At 42.8% G+C, this 27,047-nt stretch overlaps 1 protein-coding gene across 4 annotated transcripts in view; it reads left to right on the forward strand.

The window, feature by feature from the left end:
- Positions 1-27,047, forward strand: part of mtmr10 (myotubularin related protein 10) — a 173,634-nt gene that overhangs the window by 48,985 nt on the left and 97,602 nt on the right. For 3 of the 4 annotated variants that reach the window (XM_069902351.1, XM_069902352.1, XM_069902353.1), the window contains exons 13-15: positions 4,970-5,142; positions 10,014-10,184; positions 11,321-11,500. In XM_069902351.1, coding sequence (XP_069758452.1) covers positions 4,970-5,142; positions 10,014-10,184; positions 11,321-11,500 — 524 coding nt within the window. Of the gene's footprint in view, positions 1-4,969; positions 5,143-10,013; positions 10,185-11,320; positions 11,501-17,583; positions 21,853-27,047 lie in introns of those variants that run through there. The other variant, XM_069902354.1, reaches the window with a different exon arrangement.

Genomic DNA, 27,047 nt, shown 5'->3' on the forward strand with positions numbered 1-27,047 from the left:
TCACGTACTAAAACACGTGCTTTTAATGGAAGGGGATAAAGTCTGCTAACGCTCAGGACGAAAGAACTCCAGAGGGTTGTTAACTCAGCCTGTGACATCACAGACTTCAGTCCATCAAGAATATTTACAAGAAGAGGTGTCTTAAGAAAATAGCCTCAAGACCCCCAGCACACAGGCCATGCCCTCTTCACCCAAGCCATGGTTCAAGAGCCTGAAGACAAGCACTTAGTAGCACAAGGGCAGCTTCTTCCCCGCTGCCATCAGATTCCTGAAAAATCGATGAACCAAAGCCACTGCCTCACTTTGACTTTTTGTGCACTTTATTTTGTATGGTGGTTTATCTCAATGTTTGCACTTTGATGCTGCCACAAAACAACAAACTTTGTGATTTGTTCATGGCAATAAATTTTGAGGGTGAATGGACAGATGACAAGATTAGATACCCTGGTTAAAAAGGGCAACCAAGGTTTTGGTCAGGACGATGAAGGCAGATTAGATTTCAGATTTATTGTCAGAGTACGTGCGTGATTTCACATACAACCATGAGATTCTTTTTTCTGCAGGCCAGGCAGAATGACCATTTATTGGTAGTGCAAAAATTACTGTAAACAGTGTAGACAAAAAAAACTCTAAAAAGATAACGAACGTAAATCCACAAACAAACTGGGACATGGAGGTGCAGGCTCGCACTGGGCTGACATCACAATGGTCCTGGTGGGAGGGGACGGAAAAGAACATGGGGGTTCTTGCGGGGAGAGAGTTCCAGTCAAGTCCGTTGGTTGGTTCAACTCAGTCACACTTTGTGTGTGGTTTTTTTCTTTCCTTCGCTGCACAGCCCACTGACCACAACTGCAAGACAGAGAGAGTTTTAAAAAATCAATCAAGTGCACAAGTAAGAGGAACTGTTCAGCAGCTGGTCGGTCATTAAAAAAACTGCATGCAGTTGATTGTCATGAAAGCAGCTGGAAGGTGTGTCCTTTAAAGGAGAACTTAACTGCATAAGATGGCTGGAATCGAGATTCCCTTGAGTACGAGGTATATGCGAAATTAGGAGGGCAAAAAGGGGTTAATAAGATAAAGGTGATTCCAAAAAGATTAGAATATTAAGAGCCGGGATTCGTGCTGGGACCCCTGTTGTTTGAGATTATGTAGAAATGATTTGAATCGTTGGTTAGATTTGGAAATTTGCAGATGACTGAAAGATTGCAGTTTGTGCAGAAGGCTGTTAAAGACTACAACAGGATGTAGATAGGTTACAGATATGGGCAGAGAAAGAACTGATGGAGTTTAGTTTGGATAAGTGTGAGATGCTGAAATTTTACCCACAGGGTGAAAATGTCACATATTAAAAGACATGCTTTTAATGTACAGGGATAAAGTTTAAAAGAGATATGTGGGACATGGATTTTTAACACAGGGAGTGTATCTGCCTGGAGTGGGCTGATGAAGTAGATACAGAGAAGTGTTTAAGGGGCTTTGAAGGAGACGTGTCGTTATGCAGGGAATAGAGGGGATGGATCATGTGCAAACAGCAAAGGTTGAATTTGAACATCATGTTCAGTGCACACATTGTGGACCAAAGGCCTATCTTTTGCTGTCATGGTCTATTAACTACAGACTGTTAAGCTGAACATTGGTGGTGGGGAAGGTATTGGAGAAGATTCAACAAAACAGGATGTACATGCACTTAGAAAAGCAAGGTATGATTGGGGAATGTCTTTGTGCATAGGAAATTGTGTCATGAATTTATTTTCATTGTTTTGTATTTGAGATGACCAAGATTAATAAAGTTTTTAGCAGAGCCTTTGGTAAGGTCCACATGGTGGGCTTGTCTGGAATGTTCAGGCGAGTCAGTTGGATACAGAATTGGCTTGATGGTAGGGGAATTAAATTTCATACTGGAAGTCTGTATTAAGTGATGCCAGCAGAGATCAGTGCAAGGTCCACTTCGTCATTAATATTAACAATTTAGATGATGATGTAAGGGTTCTGGTGAGTATATTTGCAGATGGTACTAAAATGGGTTTAGTAGTGGACAGTGAGGATGGCTGTCTAAGATTACAGTGGGATCCTGATCATCTGAGGCAACTGGGCCAAGGATTGGCAGATGGAGTCTAATTTGGTTTAGTGCAAGGGGTTGTATTTTAGTCATTCAATCCAGGACTGGACTTGCACAGTAACAACACCTTGTATTCTGTCTCAGCAATTATCAATATCGACCTCTAATTTCTGTTAACCCCTTCCTCCAGTCTCTCCTTTTTCCCTCAAACTGCTGTCTGCTTTCCTTCAGCTCCCCACCTCTTCCCTTCCTTTTCCTCTCTCCTCTTCCCCTTTCACTTTTCAGCTTCTTTCTCTCTACCCTTCCACCTGTATCCACCTATTACCACTAACCTGTGGTTGGCCTGTGCTTCCCCCAACTCCCCATCTTTCGATTCAGGCGTCTCCTTGGTTTTTGGCACTCCTGACGAAGGCCTCAGGCTTTTTTTTTAATTTTTTATTTTTCACACTATAAACCACATTGATCAAGATACATACATTTTCCTTTTCAAATATATACAGTGTCGTTTTCTTCCCCCCCCCTTCCCATCCCACCCTCCCTACCTCCCCTCCCATTCATTTAATTAATTTAATCTAAGATACATTAAACCTGTCAAACAATGTTGTCACTCAATAAAAATAAACAAGAAATTCTACTGAGTCAATTCTTTTCATTCCCTTCTCCTTCTGTCATTTTAGGTGGTAGATGTCCCCGGTAGGTTTTCTCTATTATGTTTCTTGTATGGCTCCCATATTTGTTCAAATATTGTAATATTATTTCTTAAATTATATGTTATTTTTTCTAATGGAATACATTTATTCATTTCTATATGCCATTGTTGTATTCTCAAGTTATCTTCTAATTTCCAGGCTGACATAATACATTTTTTTGCTACGGCTAGGGCTATTGTGCACCATCCAAATCGAGTCCAAATTCTTTGTTTTTTATGTTACTTAGGAGGAAGATCTCTGGGTTTTTTGGTATATTGCTTTTTGTGATTTTATTTAATATCTGGTTTAGATCTTCTCAAAATTTTTTCACTTTCTCACTTGTCCAGATTGCATGAATTGTTCCGATTTCTTTTTTACAACGAAAACATCTGTCAGATACTGTTGGGTCCCATTTATTTAACTTTTGAGGTGTAATGTATAGCCTGTGTATCCAGTTATATTGTATCATACGTAACCTCGTATTTATTGTATTTCTCATCGTTCCTGAGCATAACTTCTCCCATGTTTCCTTCTTTATCTTTATGTTTAGATCTTGTTCCCATTTTTGTTTAGTTTTACCATTTGTTTCCTCATTCTCCTTTTCTTGCAGCTTAATATACATGTTTGTTATAAATTTTTTGATTATCATTGTGTCTGTAATCACATATTCAAAATTACTTCCCTCTGGTAACCTCAGACTGCTTCCCAATTTGTCCTTCAAGTAGGATTTCAGTTGGTAGTATGCCAACACTGTATCGTGAGTTATATAATATTTATCCTTCATTTGTTCAAAGGATAATAATTTATTTCCTGAAAAGCAATTTTCTATTCTTTTGATCCCTTTTTTTCTCCCATTCTCTAAAGGAAAGGTTATCTATTGTAAAAGGGATTAGCTGATTTTGCGTCATTATTAGTTTTGATAGTTGGTAATTTGTTTTATTCCTTTCTATATGAATCTTCCAAATATTGAGCAGATGATGTAATACTGGAGAATTCCTATGTTGTACCAATTTTTCATCCCATTTATGGCCTCAGGCTTAAAGCTACTTTCTCTGGATGCCGTCTGACCTGCTGAGTTTCTCCAGAACGTTTGTGTACTCCGTGAGACCCCAGCATCTGCATGTTTTCTTGTTTACATCAAACATTGTAAGGCCTCAAGGAAATAGGGAAGGGAATGGGACTGGTGGGTTTATTGGCAAACAAGAAAGGTGCTGGGAAATCTGAAACAACGTACAAGTAGGTGGAAGAACATTGGGACAGGTAATAGATGATTTCCATAAGTACAAGGGAATGTATGAGGCAAGTTTTTCCCACACAGAGTGATGGGTGCATGGAATGGTGGTGGTGGAAGGTATCATGGAATCTTTTAAGAGATTATTAATTGGTACAAGTCGAATATCCCTTATCGAAATGTTTCAGATTTTGGATTTTTTTGCACTTTGGAGTAACTAAAGCAGGACAGTAGCATCAGTAGAATCCCCGTATCAGCTGTAAAACAACAACAAACAGCAACAGGCTTTCAGTCTCCACCTACGATGCTATGTTCTGATCAAAAGGATACAGTAGTCTGGATTTCTTTTCAACGTAATAATGTTGCTGGTCATGTTGCATTCAAATGTGGAGATGAATTTCAGATTTCACATGAAAATCATGTTTTGCACTTCCCAAAAAAAACGATCTCTGCTTGCAAAAGAGGATAAATGCAGCAGAAATACTAGAAATTCTGCTGGGCGGCTATTTAAAATATTTCCTCCAGGGTCATCACCGTGAGTAATGCACGTAGGGTCCGACAGTGCCGGTGGTTGGTAACAGACTGGTGCCAACAGAGCGTCAGAGCCCCACATGCAAGAGAGGTCAGGGGTGGAATGTTCCACTTGTGGCATCATGTTGGCAATTAAAAAGTTTAAAACTTCTGAGCATTTTGGATGAGGGGTACGTGAGACTGAGAGAAATGGAGGGCTAGGTAGTATGGAAATTGGAGGCAGTTGGTAGAGTATGTTATTAGGTTGGTACATCACCATGGGCTGAAGGGCCTGTGCTGTTTTGTAGATCTCTTTGATGCTGCCTGATCCATAAAATTCCTCCAATGTTTTCTGTTGCTCCTGAGAAGTTTGTTGTGTTGGAATCTGTTATGGAGCCAAAGAACCAAAGAACCTCCTATCAAGATAAGTATGAAGTGAAGTATGTGCTTTTTCATAAATACCTTGTGTTCCTTCACCAGAGGAGGAGGGACGAGATCTGAGCTGTGTGGTTGCCTCAGTTATGCAGTTGATGTTGGATCCTCATTTCCGCACCACCCGAGGATTTCAGAGCCTGATCCAGAAGGAGTGGGTTGCAGCTGGTTATCGCTTCCTGGATCGATGCAACCACCTCCACCAGTCGGAGAAGAATGAGGTAAACATCCCATGATTTTGTTACTGAGTGCAGTACACCCTGTAAGAATGGTGCTGGGAAATGGACTGACGACAGACACGATGAATCATCCAGATTGGCATGGACCTTGCATTCTACGTAGGGGCCCTGCTAATGCTGAGGAGCATGCCAAGCAAGTTTTTTGCTTGTTCTGGTTGCAGTTTACATCACGTTATATCAAAAGGGTGACAAGGGAGAAAATTGGCCGCATTAAAGATCAACATGGCGACCTTTGTGTGGAGCCACGGGGGATGGGTTGGATTTTGAATGAAAACTCATCAGTCTTTACAGTGGAGAACCTAGAAGCCAAGAAATTGGAGGAAACTAGAGGTGCTGAACTAGATTAGAACGATGAGAGAGGAGGTCTTGGCAGCTTTTAAATAATGTTTTCCCAGAGGGTGGTGAATTAATGGAATTCCCTGCTCATGGAAGGAGTGGAAGCAACCTCAGTAAATATATTTAAGACAAGGTTGGATAGATTTTTACATAGTAGGAGAATTAAGGGATATGGGGAAAAGTCAGGTCGGTGGAGATGACCCTATCATCAGATCAGCCATGATCTCATTGAATGATGGAGCAGGCTAGATGGGCTGAATGGCCTGCTCTTGCTCTTATTTCTTCTGTTTTTGTATTAAAATGGACAAATCCCAGGGCAGATGGTCTTTGCACGTTTTGGGGAGAGAGGGAAAAAATTCCAAAAGCCATTGCTGATCTACTTGTATTGCCTTTGGCCTCTGGTCAGTGCATTTGGATAGTCAGAGACTGATTGGAAGTGGTCAGCATGTATTTGTGCATGACAGATTGTGTCTCACGAATGTTTTTGGTGACACCGAAGACAAGACAGTGGATGTGGTATATATATGTGTATATACATATAAGAAAAGACATATATTATATACTTTTTTCATTCATTGGGTGGTCCCTATCTTGAATGAGCTGCCAGAGGAAACACTAGAAGTCGGTATGATAATGACATTAAAAAGACATTTGGACAGATTTCTGCATAGGAGGAGTTTAGAGGGAAATAGACCAATTGCAGACAAATGGGATTTGCCCAGAATAGTAACTGTGTGGGCATGAAGTAATTAGGATGAACGTTCTGATCCGTGCTGTTTGACCAAGTGACTGTGGTCCCGGAAAATTCAGGGATGCCTGAGAACTGAAAAGTGGCCATGTTACCTTTTGTTTGAAAATGGTACAAGTGTAAACCTGATTTCCACAGTTCAGACAGTTCAATCATGATGGTAGGGAATATTCTCAAAGAATCATAAGGACCAAAATTATCTTTCACTTGTTGAAGTGTGGATTAGTTATTGAAAGCCAGCTTGAATTTGCTTAAGGCTAACTTTTATACATTTGTTTTGGTGTCATAATAGAGTAGGTCAATGAAAAATGAAGTTGATGTGATCTGTTTGGACTTCCAGAAATCATTTGATAAGTTCCCCTTTAATAGGCTTGTCAAAATTGAAAAAGGTTGAATAAAAGGTGTTTTAACAGCACAGAGAGAAAACTACTTCAAATAGGAAACAGAATTGTGTGAAAGATTATTTTCCAGAGTGTAGGGAAGTTCCCAGCAGTCAAAAAGCTAAGACACTTAATGAATCTGAAGCAATAGAGGTCAAACGGCATGCTGGGGAAAGGGAAATTTTAAAAAAATTTAGATATACAACACTGTAATAGACCATAACAGCCCCAGAAGAAAACCCACGCAGACACAGGGAGAATGTACAAATTCCTTACAGACAGCATGCAATTTGAATCCAGGTCCGGTCCTAATCACCGACGCTGTAAAGGGAATGCACTAACTGCTATGCCAACTGTGCTGCCCTCTGTGTGGAATTGTGAGGAAGAGAGAGAAGAGGCCGTCTGGCAGTGAGGATAGAATAACAAATATCTGTGGGTACATGGGAATAGTTCAAGTGGCATGGCAAAATGAGAATATGGTTTAAAAACTTGTGTGGGTCACAGGCTTTATAAATAAATGTCTGGAATGCCAGAGCAAGGAAGTCAGGCAACTCTGATAAAATTCAGACTTGGCCAGAACTGGAGCATTTGGTTTTTTTTGAAAGATGTTAAGATTTTAGGGAGGTAGCTGAAGAGATTCAACAAAAAGAATGAGAGATGGTGTGGCGAAATGAGAGAAAATGGAGGTTATGATGAAAAGATTTAACATAAGTAAGGCTCTATGCAGACAACTTCGATTGGCAGCATGAAGGTGAATGGCAAAAGGACCAAAAATAAACAGGAGAGGATTTGACACTGCTGGTGTGTTCTTTATGTCACTGTGTGGGAAGGATGTAGAGTTGGAAAAATGAAGGGAAGTTTCAGAGAAAGGCAGGAATGACTGGATAATTAGAATATACAACTTCAGTTATCCCAATGTAAACTGTAATGGGTAATCGTGTTGAGGATAGAGAAGCTGAAATCTCTAAAATGTACTGAGAAGTCGTTATTTTCCTTGTCCATCGCGGAAAGAGCCATTCACCAGATCTGCATCCGGAGAGGGAAACATTCAAGAAATAATGGTCATCATGTCATAAGGTTCAGGTTTGCTGTCGGAAGCAAGTTGGAACAATCCAAAGTAAAAATAATAAATTGGACAATTTCAGCGAGAAAAACAAGAACTGTAGATGTTGGACTCTTTGTTAGGTATCAACAATTCTCGGCTTTAAACTTTAAAAATTATTATAGAGCCGCACAATTAAGATACCTATCAGATTTTTATCAAACAAGGGAAAAACCAGACTGGATGAGATTAGAATTAGATAAAATAGGGGAAAAGATACCTGAACACATATTATATAAATGGGACGAAAAATTGGTACAACATAGAACTTCTCCAGTACTACATCATCTCCTCAATATTTGGAAGAAGATTCATGTAGAAAGAAATAAAACAAATTATCAATTACCAAAACTAATATTGACGCAAAATAAGCTACTCCCTTTTACAATAGATAACCTTTCCTTTAGAGAATGGGGAAAAAAAAAGGGATTAAAAGAATAGAAAATTGTTTTTCAGGAAGTAGATTCTTATCCTTTGAACAAATGAGAGATAAGTACAATATAACTGGAGATACAGCGCTGGCATATTACCAACTGAGATCCTACTTGAAGGATAAATTAGGAAGCAATTTGAGTTTACCAGAGGGAAGTAACCTTGAATATGTGATTACAGATACAATGTTAATCAAAAGATTTATAACAAATATGTATATTAAACTGCAAGAAAAGGAGAATTAGGAAACAAATCGTAAAACTAAACAAAAATGGGAACAAGATTTAAATATAAAGATAAAAAAGGAAACATGGGAGAAATTATGTTCTGGAACGATGAGAAATACAATAAATACGAGGCTACGTATGATACAATATAATTGGTTACACAGACTATACATTACACCGCAAAAGTTAAATAAATGGGACCCAACAGTATCTGATAGATGTTTTCGATGTAAAAAAGAAATGGGAACAACAATTCATGCAATCTGGATATGTGAGAGAGTAGAAAAATTTTGGGATGATCTCAATCAGATATTAAATAAAATAACAGAAAACAATATACCAAAGAATCCAGAGATCTTTCTCCTAAGTAACATAAAAAACAAAGAATTTGGAATTGATTTGGAGGATGCACAAAAAAGATTTGTTAAGATAGCCCTAGCCGTAGCAAAAAAATGTATTATGTCAACCTGGAAATTGGAAGATAATTTGAAAATACAACAATGGTATATAGAAATGAATAAATGTATTCCATTAGAAAAAATAACATATAGTTTAAGAAATAATATTGAAATATTCGAACAAATATGGGAGCCTTACATTAAATACAATAGCGAAAACCTACCGGGGACAAACATTACCTAAGTTGATGGAAGGAGAAGGAAAGAAAAGAATGGACTCAGTAGAATTTCTGGTGTATTTTTGTTGAATGACAACATTGTCTGACTGGTTTAATGCAACCTAGATTGTATACCTAAAATGGATGAGAGGGGGGGGTGGGGGGGTGGCCTGGGAGGAGGGAGGGGGGGGGGAGAAAAAGTCACTGTATATGTGTGAAAAAGAAAAAGTGTATATCATGGCTAATGTGATTTATGGTGTGAAAAAAAAACAATTCTCAGCTTTATCAAAAAGCAGGAAGTCACGATGAATTTTTATAAAACACCTGGTTTGCCTCAACTAGATAATTGTGATAATTTCTGGTTGCCTCATTTACAGGAAGAATCTGGAAGCAGTGGAGAGAGTATGAGAATAGAATGGGATAATACACTGATAAAGATATAATCGAGAAGCTAGGACTCTTCAACTATCCTGGCTGAATGTAAATTAATATTGAATCTGTTTTCCTTTTGGATTTAATTTGTTCATTAAATAACTGGTGTTTGGACAACATTTGCCTTTAGTGGTTCTCAACTTTTTTCCACTCACTTAACACTTTAAGTATTCCCTGTGCCATAGGTGCTCTGTGATTAGTAAAGGATTGCTTAAGGTGGTTTGTGGGTGGAAAGAAAAAGTCTGAAAATCACTATTTTAATCGTACCTCATTGACTCGTTACGTGCACGGTTTCAGAACTCCAAAGGAAATGGGCCAATGACAATTTTTCTCAAGCAAATTATTTCAGTAACAATTGGGTCAAAAACAGTGATTCTCAAACTTCCCTTCCCATTCACATCCCACCTGAAGCAATCCCTTACTGATCACAGAGCACCGAGGGCCTAGGGATGACTTCAAGTGGGATGTGAGTGGGAAGAAAAAGATTGAGAACCACTGCTTTAGTCAATGTTTGAGTCGAGAAAGTTAATACTGCTGAAATCCTAGTACTGAGGTCAAAGATGTGTTTTTGTACCAACAGTGTCCTCTGTTCCTGCTCTTCCTGGATTGTGTGTGGCAATTACTGCAGCAGTTCCCAGCTGCCTTTGAGTTCACTGAGACTTACCTGACTGTGTTATATGACAGCTCAAGGATATCCCTGTTTGGCACCTTCCTTTTCAACAGCCAATACCAACGGGCACAACAAAGTCAGGTGAGTGTCATGGGAATGCTGGCTACTCTTCCCACTCTGCATTTTGAAGCTTCTGTTAGGTTGTTGAGGTGGCCCTGCCCAATCAGGGTTTTGGAAAGTGGCCACATCATTCCCCAACCTGAAGGTGAGCATGTCGTATGCCTTCTTCACCACCCTATCAACCTACTACTTCACTTTTGAGAACCGTGAACTTGTCACACTTGTCTCTAAATGTTTTCTGTCCATCAACGTTCCAAAACGTCGGGATTTGAAGTGCTCCTGTTCTGGTTTTCTTGTCCTTTTTCTTCTTCTTTCTCTCTTTTTCTGTATGGGGTGGGGGTATTTAGAGAAGGTTTTTTGCTTTCCTTTTTATATATATGAAATACCACATGTATTTGGATTAAGTTTGAAATATTGGGATATGTTTGTTTAGTGGTTTTATATTAAATATTAAAATTCTGAAACTTGAGACTTCACTGTCTATGTCCAAACCATATTTGATTTCTGAAAATGCATCACCACACACTTAAGATGAGATTCAATCTGCCAACACTCCACCCAACATTCCTTTTCATCCATGATATGACGTACCCTGAGACGCCCTTCCTTGCTCTCTGCAAGTCCAATTTTCCTTGTGAATCATACTTCCTAAACTCTCAACCAGATTGTTTAAGACCAAGCAAATTTTGGATCCAATTAATGATTTCACAATGAATGTTGCTCCCTATCCTTCCTCAAGGGATTCCTTCCATTGTTATTGCCCATACCTGCCATCCATATACTTATTTTTCCCTCTAATCAAACCTTCAATCCATTGTCTTCCATGGCTCTCTATTGTTGCCATTTTTGATCCTCACTTTTAGCAGAACGTGCTGGCCCTGAACTCTTACCAACTCTTTTAAAAGGCTCCCACATCACTTGTTTTACTCACTCCTGATCTCCTTTCACCAGGTCCTCTCGTGTTGTCAAATTCAGCCTTGACTGGAGAACAAACCTTTTCCATTTCCATGTCTATCTTGAACCTCAGTATTATGTTCCCTTACCTGACCAGTTTAATTTTCTGTGTGAAATTTACTGGCTTAATTAGAATAGGAAGTATTTATAAATGGGCTGAATTCGCAGTGCTATTATTGATTTTTAAATCATATTTGTTGCAGGATTTTGCTATGAATGGAAACCTTGAGTGTGAAGGGAAGGGTCTGGAACTTCCTTCTGTGTGGAACTGGTCACTACAGTTCACACCCAGGGACCGGACACTCTTCAATAATCCCCTCTTCATTGGCAAAAGTGTAAGCTGTGTGCAGAATGGGACAATCAAGTCCTTCAAAAGAGCAAAGGTGAGAGCTTTTTGTGAATGTCTTCTAACCATAGGTTCTATGTTTGCTGAGAGATCATTTCTCAGCATTGCATGCTCGCCAGTTAGAGGGGATTTGCTTCATTTTATCAGTTATTTAAATTGAAGTCTTTCACAAACTAGGAAGTAAGTCATGAATATCTGTAGACACTGTTGTTGAAGTTAAAGCACAAAATGCTGGAGAAACTCAGCAGGTCAAATAGTGTCCTCTATGTAGCAAACATAAAGATACAGAACATCGAACAAAAGGATTGGGGGGTGAGGGCAAAGTTCGGAGATGATGGGGAAGAGCAGGGGAGGAGGGATGGCTGGGTGGGTGGAGGGGGAAGAACTGGAAAGGGAGGAATGGAAAAAAAAAGGTGAGCAGGTTAGCAGAAAGCAGAGAAGTTGATGTTAATGCCATTTGGCTGGAGGGTGCCAAAACAGAAAATAAGGTAGTGTTACTGTAATATGTGGGTGATCAGGGTGTGGCTTTCCCTCCGCCACCATCATCAGCCCTCACCCGCATCTCCTCCATTTCCTGCTCATCTGCCGTATTCCTTGCAGCGTGAATAAAAGCTCTCACGACTGGAGGGAGAACAAACGCTTTTATTAGTCTCTAACTAAGGTTAGGGTTCAACGGTAGTCGTCAGAAGGGTCCTGGGTTTAGGCAGAAAACCAGGGTTATATGGGGGTGGAGCCAGGAGGCGGGGACATCCCTCAGCACAACACCCTACCAGTGAATTCCAGTTCACTGCATTCACCCCTTCCTGTAGAATTTAGGGTCTGTGAATGAAGACAGAACATGGGTTCAGAAACACGTGGTTTAAAAAAAAAAGTTGTTATTTACAAGTTTACGGGGTCTGGGGGGGTCTGGAGATCCTGGTGGAGCACGGGCTCTTTGGGTCTCCTGGTCCCCTTGTGAGGGAGAAGAGGCAGGCTGGGTCTCCGGCCCGACGATGGAGTGGGGTGCACTTTCCTCCTGAACAGGATCCCCCGAGACCTTGACTGGGGGCGGTGAGAATGAGCTCCGTGGCTCACAGGGCAGGAGGCAACAGACCCTCTGTTCTCGCGAGTGCCAGGTTCCTGATGGAGATGATGTCCTCTGCCATCTGGATACTCCACATAGGCATACATGGGATTGGTGTGGAGCAGTTTCAGTCTTTCCACCAGGGGGTCGGTCTTGCTTTTCCTCACCTGGACCAGGAATAGAGAGACAGACTGGGAGTGTAGTTCACGATGCCAACCTTATTTCGAAAGTGAATAAATGCTAATGAGGAGTAGTGTTGGTCGCAGAACATAGTAGCGACTGGATAGAGTGGAGCATGATGGGGAGGACATCCTGCCAGCGGGAGCCTTTTGACTTCAGGACCAGTTTGACAGCCTTCCAGACTGTGGTGTTCTCCTTTTCATCCTGCCCATTCCCCCGGGGGTTGTAGCTGGTAGTCCTGCTGGACGTGATGCCCCTCACCAGCAGGTACTGACGCAGCTCGTCACTCAAAAAGGATGAGCCCGTCACTATGGATATAGCTGGGATACCTGAACAGAGTGAAAATGGAGTCTAGGGCTTTCATACAGACAAGGTGGATGGGAAGCCGAGTACTCATCACTCACAGAGAGGAAGGTATTCCTATTCGTGGAGGGGAGAGGTCCCTTAAAATCGACGCTGAGCCGTTTGAAGGGCCTGGATAACTTGATCAGGTGCACTTTTGCGGAGCAATACAAGTACAACTTGCACTCCACGCAGACCTGGCAAGACCTGGTTATTTCCCTGATGTCTTCTATGAGTAGAGCAGATTGTGTGCCTTGACAAAATGAGCCATGTGGGTGACTCCTCAATAGCAGAGCTCATTATGCATACCCCACAGTTGGCCGTTATGTGCAGAGGTACAGCTTCCTCTGGATAAGGCATCTGGAGGGTCATTAAGGGCTCCTGGCCGATAGATGATGTCATAATTGTAGGTGGAGAGTTCGATCCTCCATCTTGCAATTTTGTCATTCTTGATTTTTCTCCGCTTGATGTTACTCAACATGAATGTGACCGAGTGCTGGTCAATGAGGAGTGTAAATCTTTTACCAGCCAGTGCCTCACGGCTTCTACAATGGCTAGAGCCTCCTTTTCCACTGATGGGTTCCGAAGCTCGTGGCCTTGTAATGTCTGTGGAAAAAAATGCCTGATTGAGGGTAGCAGCCAGGGCAATGTCCGAAGCGTTGCATTCTCATCTCCATGGTGGCTTTCGCAATGTAGCTTCAGAGATAGTTAAAAGCTGTTTGGGCTTCAGCCGAGAGGTGGCTTTTAAGAGAGGGCAAACCTTATCAGCGTATTGAGGGATCCACTGAGCGTAATATGAAAAAAACTCCAGGCATCTCCTCAAAGTCTTTGTGTTTCCAGAGATGGGAATCTTTAACAGGGGGCGCATCCTATCGGGATCGGGGCCAAGGATGCCATTCTCCACCATTTAGCCAAGGATAGCCAGCTGTTTAGTCCTGAACACGCAATTGTCAGAGTTACGTGAGGTTCAGGTGTGGAGAAAACTCTGGAGATTGGCGTCATGGTCTTTCAAGGTGTGGCCACAGATGGTGACGTTATCGAGGTAGGGGAAGGCAACCTTCAACCAATACTCATCCACCATTCTGTCCATCTGCATCTGGAAGATAGAAAGCCGTTAGTAATACCGAAAGGGACCCTCTGGAATTGACAGAGACGACCGTTAGCCTTAAATGCCGTATATGGATAGTCCTCAGAATAGATTGGCAGTTGGTGATAGGCAGCTTTCAGGTCGATGGTCAAATAGGCCCAATACTGTGTGATGTCATTCACCATGTCTGAATACGAGGGAGGGGATATGCATGCAGGAGTGTGTACTGATTAATGGTTTGGCTATAGTCAGTTATTATCCTAGACTTGTTTTCCCCCTTTACCACTACCACTTGCACTCTCCAAGAGCTAGTGTTAGGCTCAATGATACCTTCCTCCAGCAGACGCTGAGTCTCCGACTTTATAAACTCTTGGTCTGCTAAGCTGTACCTCCTATTCTTAGAAGCAATGGGCTTGCAGTCTGGGGACAGATTCAGGAAGAGAGGAGGGGGGGGTTGATATTCAGTGTGGAGAGGCTGTATGTGGGTTCTGATTTCAGGGGCCCTCTGTTCTGAACCATTACGTGGGGAGGGGACCAGAATACTCCAAGGTCGTGCTTTTAAGGTGACGCAAAGTCCAGACCCAATAACAATGGAACATACAGTTCATCAAGAATATACAAGCAAAATTTTCAGAAATTCCACCCCCCCAGCCTCGAACAACAAATTTACTATACATTTTTTTGTACACGCGTAGAATGTGATTGAGATGCAAGAAATATGTGGTCATTAGAAGGATACATCTTCAGATTGTACTTTTGCACAGTTCGTGAGTCTATGAAATTCTCAGTAGAGCCCATGTCAATTAGGCATTTAGTGGAATGTCCATTTACCGTTCGTCACTAAGAGTTGCTGAACTCACTTGAGTGGCTCCCACCGTCCTGGGTTGCCCTGCATGGGTACGATGGTGTTGACCTCGTGACACGGCAAGATGGCCCTCCTCCTTCCTCCGACAATGATGGCACCGAATTTGAATTTGGGTCGCGGCAAGATGGCCGCTGAGCCTTTTTGTACTGTTTCCTCACCACCACCCTCCGTTGGCATGTTGTGCTGCAAACAGGTTTGGGAGAATTCGGGCCAGATGGCTTGGGCTGGAATTGGATCCCGGAGGGGTGCAGGCTGTAGACTTCCCCTCACGCGACAATCCTTTGCCTCATGCTCGCCTTTTTTTAATCTTGCCGTAAATTTTAAAAAATCACTCCCTAATATGGGAAGCGGCAGCCATTAGGGCAGGTGTAATGAGAGCAACCAGTCCTTGGAAGGGCTCACCTGGGTGGGCAAGCTCACTGGCTTCGTGGTTGTCGTTTTTGAGCTTAGCCTATTTCAACAATTTGGCCAGCTCGACATGGCTAGCCAGGTCCTTCTTGCCCGACTCAAGTAGTCACTGCCTCATGTACCTGTGACTAGAGTGTCCTGGATCTATTCTTTCTCGTGATGCGCCCTGTCACTGCTTCATAACTGTACTTCTTGGCAAGCATCCACAGATCCACTAGATAGTCATCGATGGTCTCTCCTGGCCGTTGGTGATGCTAGGATCCCGTTCTGCAACTTCAGGTACTGAGCCTTCAGTGCCTCGATAGCAGGGTCATGCGTAGAGCAGTCCCTTGATGACTGCATACCCTTTCGTTCCTACCCTCAAAATGAGTGCGGACCTCCTGAGTTCATTGATGTGGGAGACGTCTCTGGTGGCATTCAGAGGCCTGGAAGCAGTCTCGCCAGTATGTGAACTCCTCAGCCACGTCAGTAGCATTCCTGACTTGAGTAGCGTTTCCATCATTTAGGGAATAAGCGAATAAAATTGTAGCATGAATAAAAACACTCATAACTGGAGGGAGAATAAATATTTTTATTAGCTTATATCTAAGGATAGGATTCAACAGTAGTCTTCAGAAGGGTTCTGGGTTTCAGCGGGAAACCAGGGACATATGTGAGCAGGTGGGGGCAGAGCCAGGAGGCGGGGCACATATCAACATTGAAACCCCCTCATCCTTATCCACCAGCCTTGCATCCAGCATGTCATTCGCTTGGATTTCCATCACTTATGACAGGATCCCACCACGAGATGCATCTTTCCTGCTCCTCCTCTCTCGGCCTTCCACAGGGTCTGCACCCTCCACGATTCCCTCGTGCACTCATCCCTCCCCACCATCTTCCCGTGTGTGCGGGAGGTGCAATACTTGTGCCCACATCTCCTCCCTCACCACGGGCCAGGACCCCAAACAAGCCTTTCAAGTGAAGCAGCATTTCACTTGTATATCCACAGGACTTATTTACTGCATCCAGAGCTCCCTTTGTGGCATTCTCTACATCGGAGAGACCGGTTGCAGATTTAGAGATCGTTTCGCTGAGCACCTCCTCTCCATCCGGCAACAACAGCGAACTCCCAGTGGCCAACCATTGCAATTCTGAGTCACACTCCCAGACTTGCATGTCTGTTCATGGCCTCATGTACTATCCCACCCTGACCACTGGCAGATTGGAGAAACAATGCCTTATTATCTTCCACATTAATGAAAGGCACAAGCCTGAAACGTTGGTTATGTATTTTTACCTCTGCTCCATAAAGGTCATTGTTTGACTAGCTGGGTTTCCCCAGTATTTTGTGCTTTTACTTTCACAAACTAGGTGCTATATTTGAACCCAGAATTTTCAGCTTTTATTAGACAATTAAAATTCACTCCAGCCCCAAGGTGTCATCGAGTTCCATTGCTGCTTGTTATGTCCATTACTTCTGAGTTCAGATATTTCCACCTGCTTTCAGTCACCTTGTTTTACCTTCTAAAAAAATTTAATCCTTCAAAACACTGCTGCCTGTTCCTTCATCCAACATTCCTGGACTTAGCTGGTACATACTGGCATTTGTTTAATGGTTACATTTTTTAATTCTTTCAAATCTGCTGTGCTGTTGCCTTTTGTTACATCTGTAACCTGATGGTTCTTGCTCCACTGTTAGTGCCCAGGCATTCATTTGCCAGCCTTACATTCAAGAACTTCCTGCCTAAACCTCTATCTTTAAGATGTCTCTATACAGCTCCCTCTTTGTCCAAGCTGGTAGCCGCCTACCCTGTTGTGCTTAGTTTGTTTGCTGATCACACCTGTTCAGATGTTTTTGCACCATTAAAGGTTCTGCAGGACAGAAGTTGTCATTGCTAGAACATGAATGCACTTGTGACCACTGGACATGGGTGCCTTTGCAATGACTTCATTGGCAACCTGACGAAGATTAAGGCAGGTTGACGAAGAGGCAGCATGGCGTGAGGAGCCCATTAATTTGTTGGAGAAAGGAAAGATGAGTGGATTGAGTCAGCAGGATCTGTTGTGGTGTGCAAAATGTCAGAGCCATTAGGAAAAAGTGTGGGATTGGAGGGGAATTTCCATCAGCTTTGAACACTACTCACTGTGTAGGAATACACAAAAGTTACATTTTATTTTGTACTTAATTCTTGTCAGAAAAATTCCTCGTCCTCCATCTGCTCCGTGTACACCATGAAGAACGGTCGACTCAGTGATCAGCCCGACTTCTTTCCGCGCAAGAACTCAACAATACGAAGACCAAGCCTAGATTTGGCAGAGTTGAATGAGAACCATGATCGGCACATGGAACGCTACTTCAAGGATTGGTTCTCCAAACCCTTGGACCTTCATGGACTAATCTTGCCGTATATCGGCAACCCACACACCCAGCTTTGGCGGCAGTGCTACTTGCGCTGGATTCCTGAGGCCCAGATAACCAATGGCGGATTCATCAGTGCATTTCACCAGATTTCATTACTGGCTGACGACATTGAAACACTCCAGCACCGTCTTCGCCAGTACTGCAGTGACCCACTACTCTCCACTTCACCAGACCTCAGCAAGCGCAGGATGTATTTTCGGACTGAAGATTTTAGTGAAGCGTCTGGGATGCCTGACTATTTCTCTTCGTCTTTTCCCTTCTCGCCAATTGGGAATCTCTGTCGAAGGAACATTCTGGGAACGCCGCTGAGCAAATTCCTGGTAACTGGAACCAAAATGTGGCCTTCTACAGAAACTCTGGCCAATGAAGATTGAGATCCCAGTATGAGAACAATGCCATAAAAACAATCTCCCACCATAGGCCAATAACTAAAGTAATCAAATTGAGACTGATGTGCATGAAAATAATTATTTTAGATATTTGCAGATATTTTTAAAAGGCAAGGGACGAGGGAGAAGCCACTCATTGTAAACGTCTGACATTTCCTAAGGGTTTTGTAAACACATCTGCTGAATCAACTCTATTTTCCCTCTTAGCACAATTACAACCATAAACTGCCAAGATTGCCTCTTTTAAGTCTGACCACCTAGTCTGATGCATTAGGTGATACAATGGGTTAAGCACTGGTTTGAACCTCTGGAGCCAGTCTGATAGGTTGGAAGTCTGCCTGCTGTGTGCCACTGGCTGGAACAAGTTTGTCGGCATTAAAAATCTTGCACTAATTGCAACCTCACTGTGTGCCTGCAACACAAAAGTATTCTTCAGCACGAACACCCTTTCCTTCAAGGCCAAGTGTGCCTGTAGAGTTTTCACAAATTCATGTATAGGGATACCCCACTTTGCGAATACTTGCTTTACACAAATTCGCTTTTACAAGAAGAACTTGTTCACTCTCCAAAATAAATTTGAATGGGTTTTCCATTAAACGAAAATAGCCTTCAATAGTAGTGAATGGGTCTTCGCTTTACACCATTTCGGCTTATGAAAGGTTTCATAGGAACTCTACTTTCATAAAGTGGGGTATACCTGTAATTTGAAAAACAATTCCTCTCCAAGTTATTTCTGTCTGTTGAAAGAGAGACCATCAGTAATCAGGTTGAAATCCAGCTGGTTCTATTGTTGGTGGCTTTGTGTTGGGTTGTGGGTAGTGCAGCCATGAGACTGCAGGCTCTTATTGTTGGGATGTATGCAGTAGAGGAGTGTTCACCTCAGCATTGAAGTGCCAATTGCAGTGTTAGCTCTCAACACCTTGTCATATATCGTTGTTCACACTGGCTTCTTCATGGGTGATATAGTAAAATGCAGATTTAACAATGAAGCTGAAGCACTTGGTCCATTATTCCCACTGCCTTGTGCACTGATATTAAACAGTCCCTGAGGGATGTGACTATCCCTGTCGTACAGACCCTGAAGGATGTGACTCTCCCTGGGGTGCAGACCGAGGGGGTGACTCTCCTCAGGGGTACAGTCTCTGAAGGGGTGACTCTGTTTGGGTTTCAGTACCTGAGGGGGTACCTGTCCACAAAGTACAGACCCTGAGGGGGTGACTCTGTCCAGGGTACAATCCCGATGAGCTGACTGTCCACTGTGTACAGTCCCTGAGGTTATTCTCCCTGGGGTAGTCCCTTTGGAGATGACTCTCCCCGGGGTACGGTCCCTGAGAGGGTGATTCTCTCAAGGGTGTCGTTCCTGTTGGGGTGACTCTCCCCGGGTACTGTCCCCGTGGGGATGACTGTCCAGGTTACAGATCTTGTGGGGGTGATTGTATCTGGAGTAGAGTCCCTGAGGGAGTGACTTTGTCCGGGATACAGACCCTGAGGGGGTCACTGTCCAATGTGCAGACCTTTATAAGTTGTAGCTTGACTTCTGCAGCGGGTAAGTGCTCGACTCTTGCAATTCTGGAGTGTGAGCACGTGTGTTGTAAACACACAATGGTTAATGTACTTGTTTCTGTGTCGCATTGTGACATTGTGGGTGTGAAGCAGGCTGACTTCCAGCAATGCAACTCTTTCATTTACCACTGAAAGACTTTTTCTCAAATGTTGTGAATGGTTGAAATGCAAAACTCGAATGGGGAAATTGGTGCCTAATTTTCAGTACTGGCTCATGTTTTAGTGAAAGCTGCAAGCTCAGCCTAACTTTTGTGCTGAGAAAAGTCTGGCTTCTCAAAATGACCAATTTAATTTTACTTACACAGGTTATTTTTGCGTTGTGTGGAGATTACTGCAGCTCACAGAAAGCACTTCAGGGTTAATTGTGGTCTGCATTCCTTTATCCTTAGTGAAATCAACACAGAATTAAACAAGTATCATTTTAAATGTAAACCTAAAATTGTGAATGGGAAAGAAGTGGATTTGGGGTTGACAAGACTGTGAGGAAGGGTCTGAAAGCTTGGCATGCATCACCGAACTGTCAGCTCTGCATGAATCCAGTGTTGCATGAATCCTGGATTCCACAGATTCCCAGTAAATGTCCATTAGCTCCCTGAAATCACACAATGCATTTAATTCCTTGGGTTCTGCCATAATACAGCAGTACTGGGTCCAAAAGGCTGTGTAGTCAGGAAAAGGAAAGTAATTATATAATAGGGTAATCAGGCTTATTAAATACAGCATTTACATGGTCAGTGAGCCTCAGAATGGTGACACTATATTTGGCTCTGGATAGGAGCCAAAGACAAGGATCTTGATCCAAATATTAAGCAGGCTTTTCTCTTCCAAATACTGGTGATCTGCTGTTTACCAGAATTTGCTCTTTATCTGCACTTATTGGATCTATTTTAACAGGTATTAACCCTTGAATAAGTAAAGGTATTGTTGGAACACGCTTTCATCATTGCTGTGAACCTCCATTCCCTCACAACAGCTTGGGTGAATGGCAGCCACAGTGCACTCCCATTGGAAGTTTGTCCTTCTCCAGAAGATCTTGCTATGGAACCAGATGTTTGCAGTGTTGGGATCCAGGTGCAGATTCTCTCATTGTAATGAAAATTAGAAATGAGGAAATACGAGATAACTCTGGGCAGCTGACATCCGGAGAGTAGGTTGGAGAGATGAACCAATAACAGCAACATGTCCAGAACTGGTATTGAACTCTGATCATTCTCTAGCTCTGAAAGGAACTGTTTTTTTGTCTAACTTAAAATTTTAGTTTGAACATTTCCACCACACTGCAAGAAATGGTTCTGCTTTTATGTTAAATCACGATGAACATCCATCCACCTGAAGATTCAGTTAATCCTCTGTTAGTTTTTCGTCCCCTTCCTGTGACTTACTTGCAGATGGTTTGTTGCACATGGGGATTTAGTATTTTAGATACAGAAGGCAATTGATGCCGATCCTGTAACAGGATTCTTTAGATAAAATCTCCAAGATTTACACTGGAAAAATCGGCATGAGGCAGAATTACCTCAGTCAGAATATTAAACAAATGCAAAACTACCAGGACTTTTTGAATAGAGAACACATATAAAGTATCTGCAACTACTATAACAAGCCTGTTCTTTACAAAACTTGTTTGGATCAATTATTGCAGTTTCAAACCCCACATCTTGAGTCAGGTTGACACAGGGAATGACTCATAAATCAAATATTTTGACTCTTGCAGAAGCTCAGATGCAAGGAACCATGAACTGGGTTACTCTTGGACAATAATGCGACTCATCAGTTTAAACCATTCTATGGTTTTTAAGACAAATGAACTCCAGTGCACAACCTGTTCCTGTTTAATCTGCAGGTTCTTTCTCCCTCCCCCCCACTAACCAGTACCTGAAATTTTCCTGGTGGAGTTTATCAATTTGTACTTCTGTTTGCTTGAATTTCTGTATTCTGCTATTTATTCAATGCCTGCTTTTATTTAATTTTAGATTTAGCAGGTCTTTCTGTAAGTAAATATCAAAGAGGAGATTTCATCACATGTGCCACAGTCATCTTCATCAATTCCGCCAGAGTGCCTTCAGCAATAAATATATTGTTGTAAATGTTTCTTAATGGAGTCCATTTACTGACCCCAGCCTCCTGTTGGATAAATGTGCATTACAAAACAATGATGTGAAGGAAATGGGGATGTTAATCTTTCTGTTGACCAATTTTATATTTCGAATAACAAATTATAGTTCAGTTAATCTCCTATGTCTACCCCAGGGTGAGGACTGGGAGTGAGAGGAGCGGAGTTAGGTGGATAACAAAATGGCCTCGAGAGAAAGCCCAAACAAAGCTGCAAAATGATTCCCAGCTCGGACCTCTCAGATGCTCTGGCTTTAGACTGCTTGGTTCAACTGCTTCCAGGTAAATCGGTCCATAACCTGTGTGGACTTGCCAACTTTGGGATGTGCTAGAACATTCCAGCACAGCCCTTCGGCCCGCAAACCTACATCAACCTATTCAACAATTTTCACCTTCCCTCCCTCACAACTCTTTTTTCTTGCACCCATGTGTCGAAGAGTCTTTTAAATGCCCCTATTGTTCTAGCCTCCACCACCATCCCAGGCAATGCATTCCAAGCACCCACCGCTCTATTTTTTAAAAAACTTTCCTATCCTCACATTATACATATCCTCTGGTGTTTGCCCTAGGAAAATGGTGCTGCCTCTTCACATTATCTATGTCTCTTCATCTTGTGGACCTTAATTAAGTCACTTTGCTCCAAAGAGAAAAGCCCTGCTAACTTTCCCTCATTAGACACATTCCCAAACCAGGCAACATCCTGGTGAATCTCCTCTGCCCCCTCTCCAAAGCTTCCACATCCTTCCTGTCACGAGGCAACCAGATCCAAACACTATTTCCAAGTGTGGTCTAATCAGTCTTATGGAGCTGCAATGTTACCTCACAACTCTTGAACTCAATCTCCAGACTAATGAAGCCCAGCATATCCTAACTCCCTATCAACCTGCCCAGCAACCTTGAGAGATCTATGGATTTTGACCGCAAGGTCCTTCTGTCTTCCACTCCAAGAATCCTGCCATTAACCGTGTACACCACCTTCAAGACTTTCCAAAATGCCATCTTTACACTGATCCAGACTAAACTCCATCTGCCACTTCTCTGCTCAACTCTGCATCCTGTCCATATTCTGTTGTAACCTACGACAACCTTCTACACTATCCTCAACACCTCAAACCTCGACCAGGTCATTTTTTTAAAAATCACAAACAGCAGGGGTCCCAAAACTGATCTCTGTGAAACTCCACACACAAGTCACCAAATTCCAGCCAGAATTCCATCTATTTCAACCTGAGCATCTGCCCTGGCCTTCTCTGCTCTAAGACACTACAAGGACAGATTCCCCTTGTACCATCCCATCAGACATATCTCCACAATTTCCACTACCAGACACATCTTCACCTCTCCTCCCCACCTTCCACAGGAACTACTCCCTTGTTACTCCCTCATTCACACCTTCTTTGCTACCAATCGCCCCCTTTGCACAATGTGCTAGACTTGGGCCCATACTTCCTTCCTCACAAGCATTCAGGACACCAGCAAACAGACCTGCCAAGTGAAACAATACTTGTGAATTTGCGGGATTCGTCTCCTGCATCCGATGCTCCCATTGCGATATTGGAGAGACAGGATGCAAATTGGGAGTTCTCTTCATTGAGCACCTTCGGTGCAATAGCATGGATCTCCCAATGACAACTCATTCCAATTCCCCACCCCATTCCCATGCCAACATGTCGTGCACTGCCAAACTAAGAACATTTTGAAATTGGAGGAACCACCTATTCCATCTGGGCACCCTCGAAACCTCTGGTTTCTGTTCAGCCCCCTCCTCCCCTCCTTTCTCTTTCCCTATCCCTATCCCTCAGTCTCCATTCCTCCAGTTCTACATTCACGGGGCTATTCCTCTCCCCTAATCAATTCTTAGCTATTCTCTCTTGCCCTCCTGTCCAGGACCACCTATGGCCTCTTGGTTGTTGGACTGTGCTCCATCCCCTCCCCCTTCCTCCCCTGTGCCTTTTTATTCAGGTGCCTGCCTGCTTTGTAGTCATACCCTGAAACTTTGGTTAAATATCAATGCCTCACATAAGAAACTGCAGCACTTCTGTACATTCACCATATTCATAGTGTCTACAGGCTTCCTTATTTCCTCCACCAACTATCATCTGCTTTCAGCAGGGAAGCCGATTCTGAATCCACACAACTAAGGTTCCAGGGATCCCATGCCTCATGACTTTCTGATTGATGAGTCTGCTCTGGGGGATCTTGTCAAATACTTTAATAAAATCCATATAGACCACATCTACCATCCTACCTCCATCAATTTCTTTTGTCACTTCCTCAAAAATACAGGCTCATGGAGCACGACTTGCCCCTCACAAGGCCGTTCTGACTATCCCTGAGGAGATTATGATTCTCTAAATGATCATAATCCCATCCCTAAGAATCCTCTGCAATAGTTTGCACACCACTAACACAAAACTCACTGGTCTATCATTCCCAGGATTCTCCTTATTACCTTTTTTTAAAACGAGGGGAGCACATTTGTCAGGAAGGAACTAGGAGACCTGGAAGGGGGAAACGATGTCCTCTGAAACTTCCCTTGTGGCAAGGAGGATGCAAAGATCGTTGCCAATGCCACAGTAATTTCTTCCCTTGCATCCTGTGGGATGTACCTGGATTTCCTCTTGGATCCCAGGGCCTTGTCAATCTGAATGCTTTTAAGAAGATCCAGCATCTCTTCTTTCTTAACCTCAACAGGCTCCAGTATGTAAGCCTGTTCTATACTGACATCACATTGACCAAAGGTTCCTCTGGTGAATACTGAAGCACCAAGTATTCATTTTGGACCTCCTCTGCCTCCAGGCATGTATTTCCTCCTTTATCCTTAAGCAGTCCTACCTTCACTTTAGCAATCCTGTTTTTTTTCCACATATGCCTGGAACACTTTGGGGTTTTCCTTAATCCGACATGTCAAACCGCCTTGTTCCCCCTTCCAGCTCTCCTTAGTCCTTTATATCCATATAACCATACAATTAAAGCATGGAAACAGGCCATCTTGCCCCTTCTTGTCTGTGCTGAAACACATACTCTCCTAGTCCCACTGACCTACATTCTGCCCATAATCCTCCATACCTTTTACATCCAGATACCTATCTTAAAAGATATTATACCTGCCTCCACCCCCTCCACTGGAAGCTCGTTCCACACAGACACCGCTCTCTGAGTAAAGCAGCTTCCCCTTATGTTGTACCTAAACTTTTGCCCCCAAGCTCTCAACTCATGTCCTCTAGTTTGAATCTCCCCTATCCTCAATGGAAAAGTCTATCCATATCTACTCTATCTATCCCCTCAACATTTTAAAGAAGACCTCTGTCAAATCCCCCCTCGGCCTTCCACGCTCCAAGGAATAAAGACCTAACTTGTTTAACCTTTCTCTATAACTTGGGTGCTGAAACCCAGGGATCATTTTGGTGAATCTTCTCTGTACTCTATTTCGTTTCGCTATAAATCCTTCCTATAATTTGGTGACCAGAACTGAACACAATATTCAAAATTTCACCTCGCCTTGTACAATTTTTACATTACCTCCCAACTCTTAAGCTCTGATTTATAAAGGCCAGTGTTCCAAAGGCCTCCTTCATGTCCCTATCCAACTAAAATTCCACCTTCAGGGAACTGTGTACCATTATTCCAAGATCTCTATGTTCAATTACATTATTTAATGCCCTACCATTCACAACGTATGTCCTATTTTGATTAGTTTGACCAAAATGTAGCACCCCACACTTGTCAGCATTAAATTCCATTTGCCAACTTTCAGCCCCCTCTTCTAACTTGCCCAAATCTCTGCAAGATTTGAAAACCTTCCTCACTGTCCACAACACCACCTATCTTAGTATTAGCTACATACTTGCTAATCCAATTTACCACCCCATCATCCAGATCATTAATGTATAACAAACAACAATGGACCCAGTACAGATCCTTGAGGCACACCACTAGTTACTGGCCTCCAACACCACCCTTTGGCATCTCCCATCCAGCCTCAGTGCTCCACTCCTTTCCTGTGCTATTCATTTGCTGAGCTGCTCCTTCACCTACCTCTCCCTTTATTGGCCCTTGTTAATTTACTCAATTAAAGAATACTGCAAAACAATTCTTCTTAACCCTCTGAGTACCCGTTTTACTCACCAACACACAGCAGCCACTCTCTGAACCTCAGACTCCACCAACGACCCAACTCTGAATGAAGGCCCGTGTCCCTCTATGCGCCCTTTTTAAACGGTCAAAAAGAAAAACACAAAAACAAACCCCAATTCTTTACTCACCAAGATATAGTAGCCACTCACTAGACCTCCGATTCAACCAGCGACCCGACTCTTCCTGGCTACCGTACAATTCTCATGAGCCCTTCCTATCGTTTGCCTCATAAACCTTGAAGATGGTTTTGTCTTCCTCTTCAAGAGCTGCCCCACCTCATTTGTCAACTGTAGTTTCCTACCATTTTACCCTGCCTCAGTTTGACAAACCTATCCAGAACCCCACACATGATCCCAAGAACATCTGTTCCCAATTACTCTCCTCAGTTCCTGTGTAATCCCATCATATTTTGCCCTTCCGCAATTAAACATAGTAAAATTTTGTCTACTCCACCGAGAATTCCGCCACCTTACCAGATTCATTACCCAGTACTAGATCAAGTGTGGCCTTTCCTCTCATCAGCTTGTCCACGTGCTGTGTCAGGAATCCTTTTTGGACACACCTGACAGATTCAGCCCCATCTATCCCTCTTGCAGTGAGGAGGTGCCAGTCAATATTATGAACATTGAAGTCTCCCTGACCATCAACCATGTACCATTCCAAAATCTGCTCCTCAGTTTTTTTTTGTTGGCTATTTGGGGGCCAATAGACTACTCTCCGTACATTTCCTTCTCGTTTCTGACTTTCACCCACTGACTCGGTAGATCATCGCTCCACAACGACCTCCCTTTCTGCAGCTGTGATGCTATCCTTGATTAGTAATGCTTCTCACCACCATCACCCCACCACCATCCCCTTTAAAACAACTGAACACTGGTACCTGCATCAGCCAAGTCTTTGTGATGGCCACTTTGTAATTCCATATACTGATCCATGCTCTATTTCCCATATTTCTAATACTTGCATTGAAGAAAAGATTTCAATCCTTCCAATTGACTACATTTCTGCTCCCTCCCTGTCCTTCCTCACAATCACAC

This window comes from Narcine bancroftii, chromosome 11 (genome assembly GCF_036971445.1).
Source record: "Narcine bancroftii isolate sNarBan1 chromosome 11, sNarBan1.hap1, whole genome shotgun sequence".
In the NCBI taxonomy this organism is placed as follows: Eukaryota; Metazoa; Chordata; class Chondrichthyes; order Torpediniformes; family Narcinidae; genus Narcine; species Narcine bancroftii.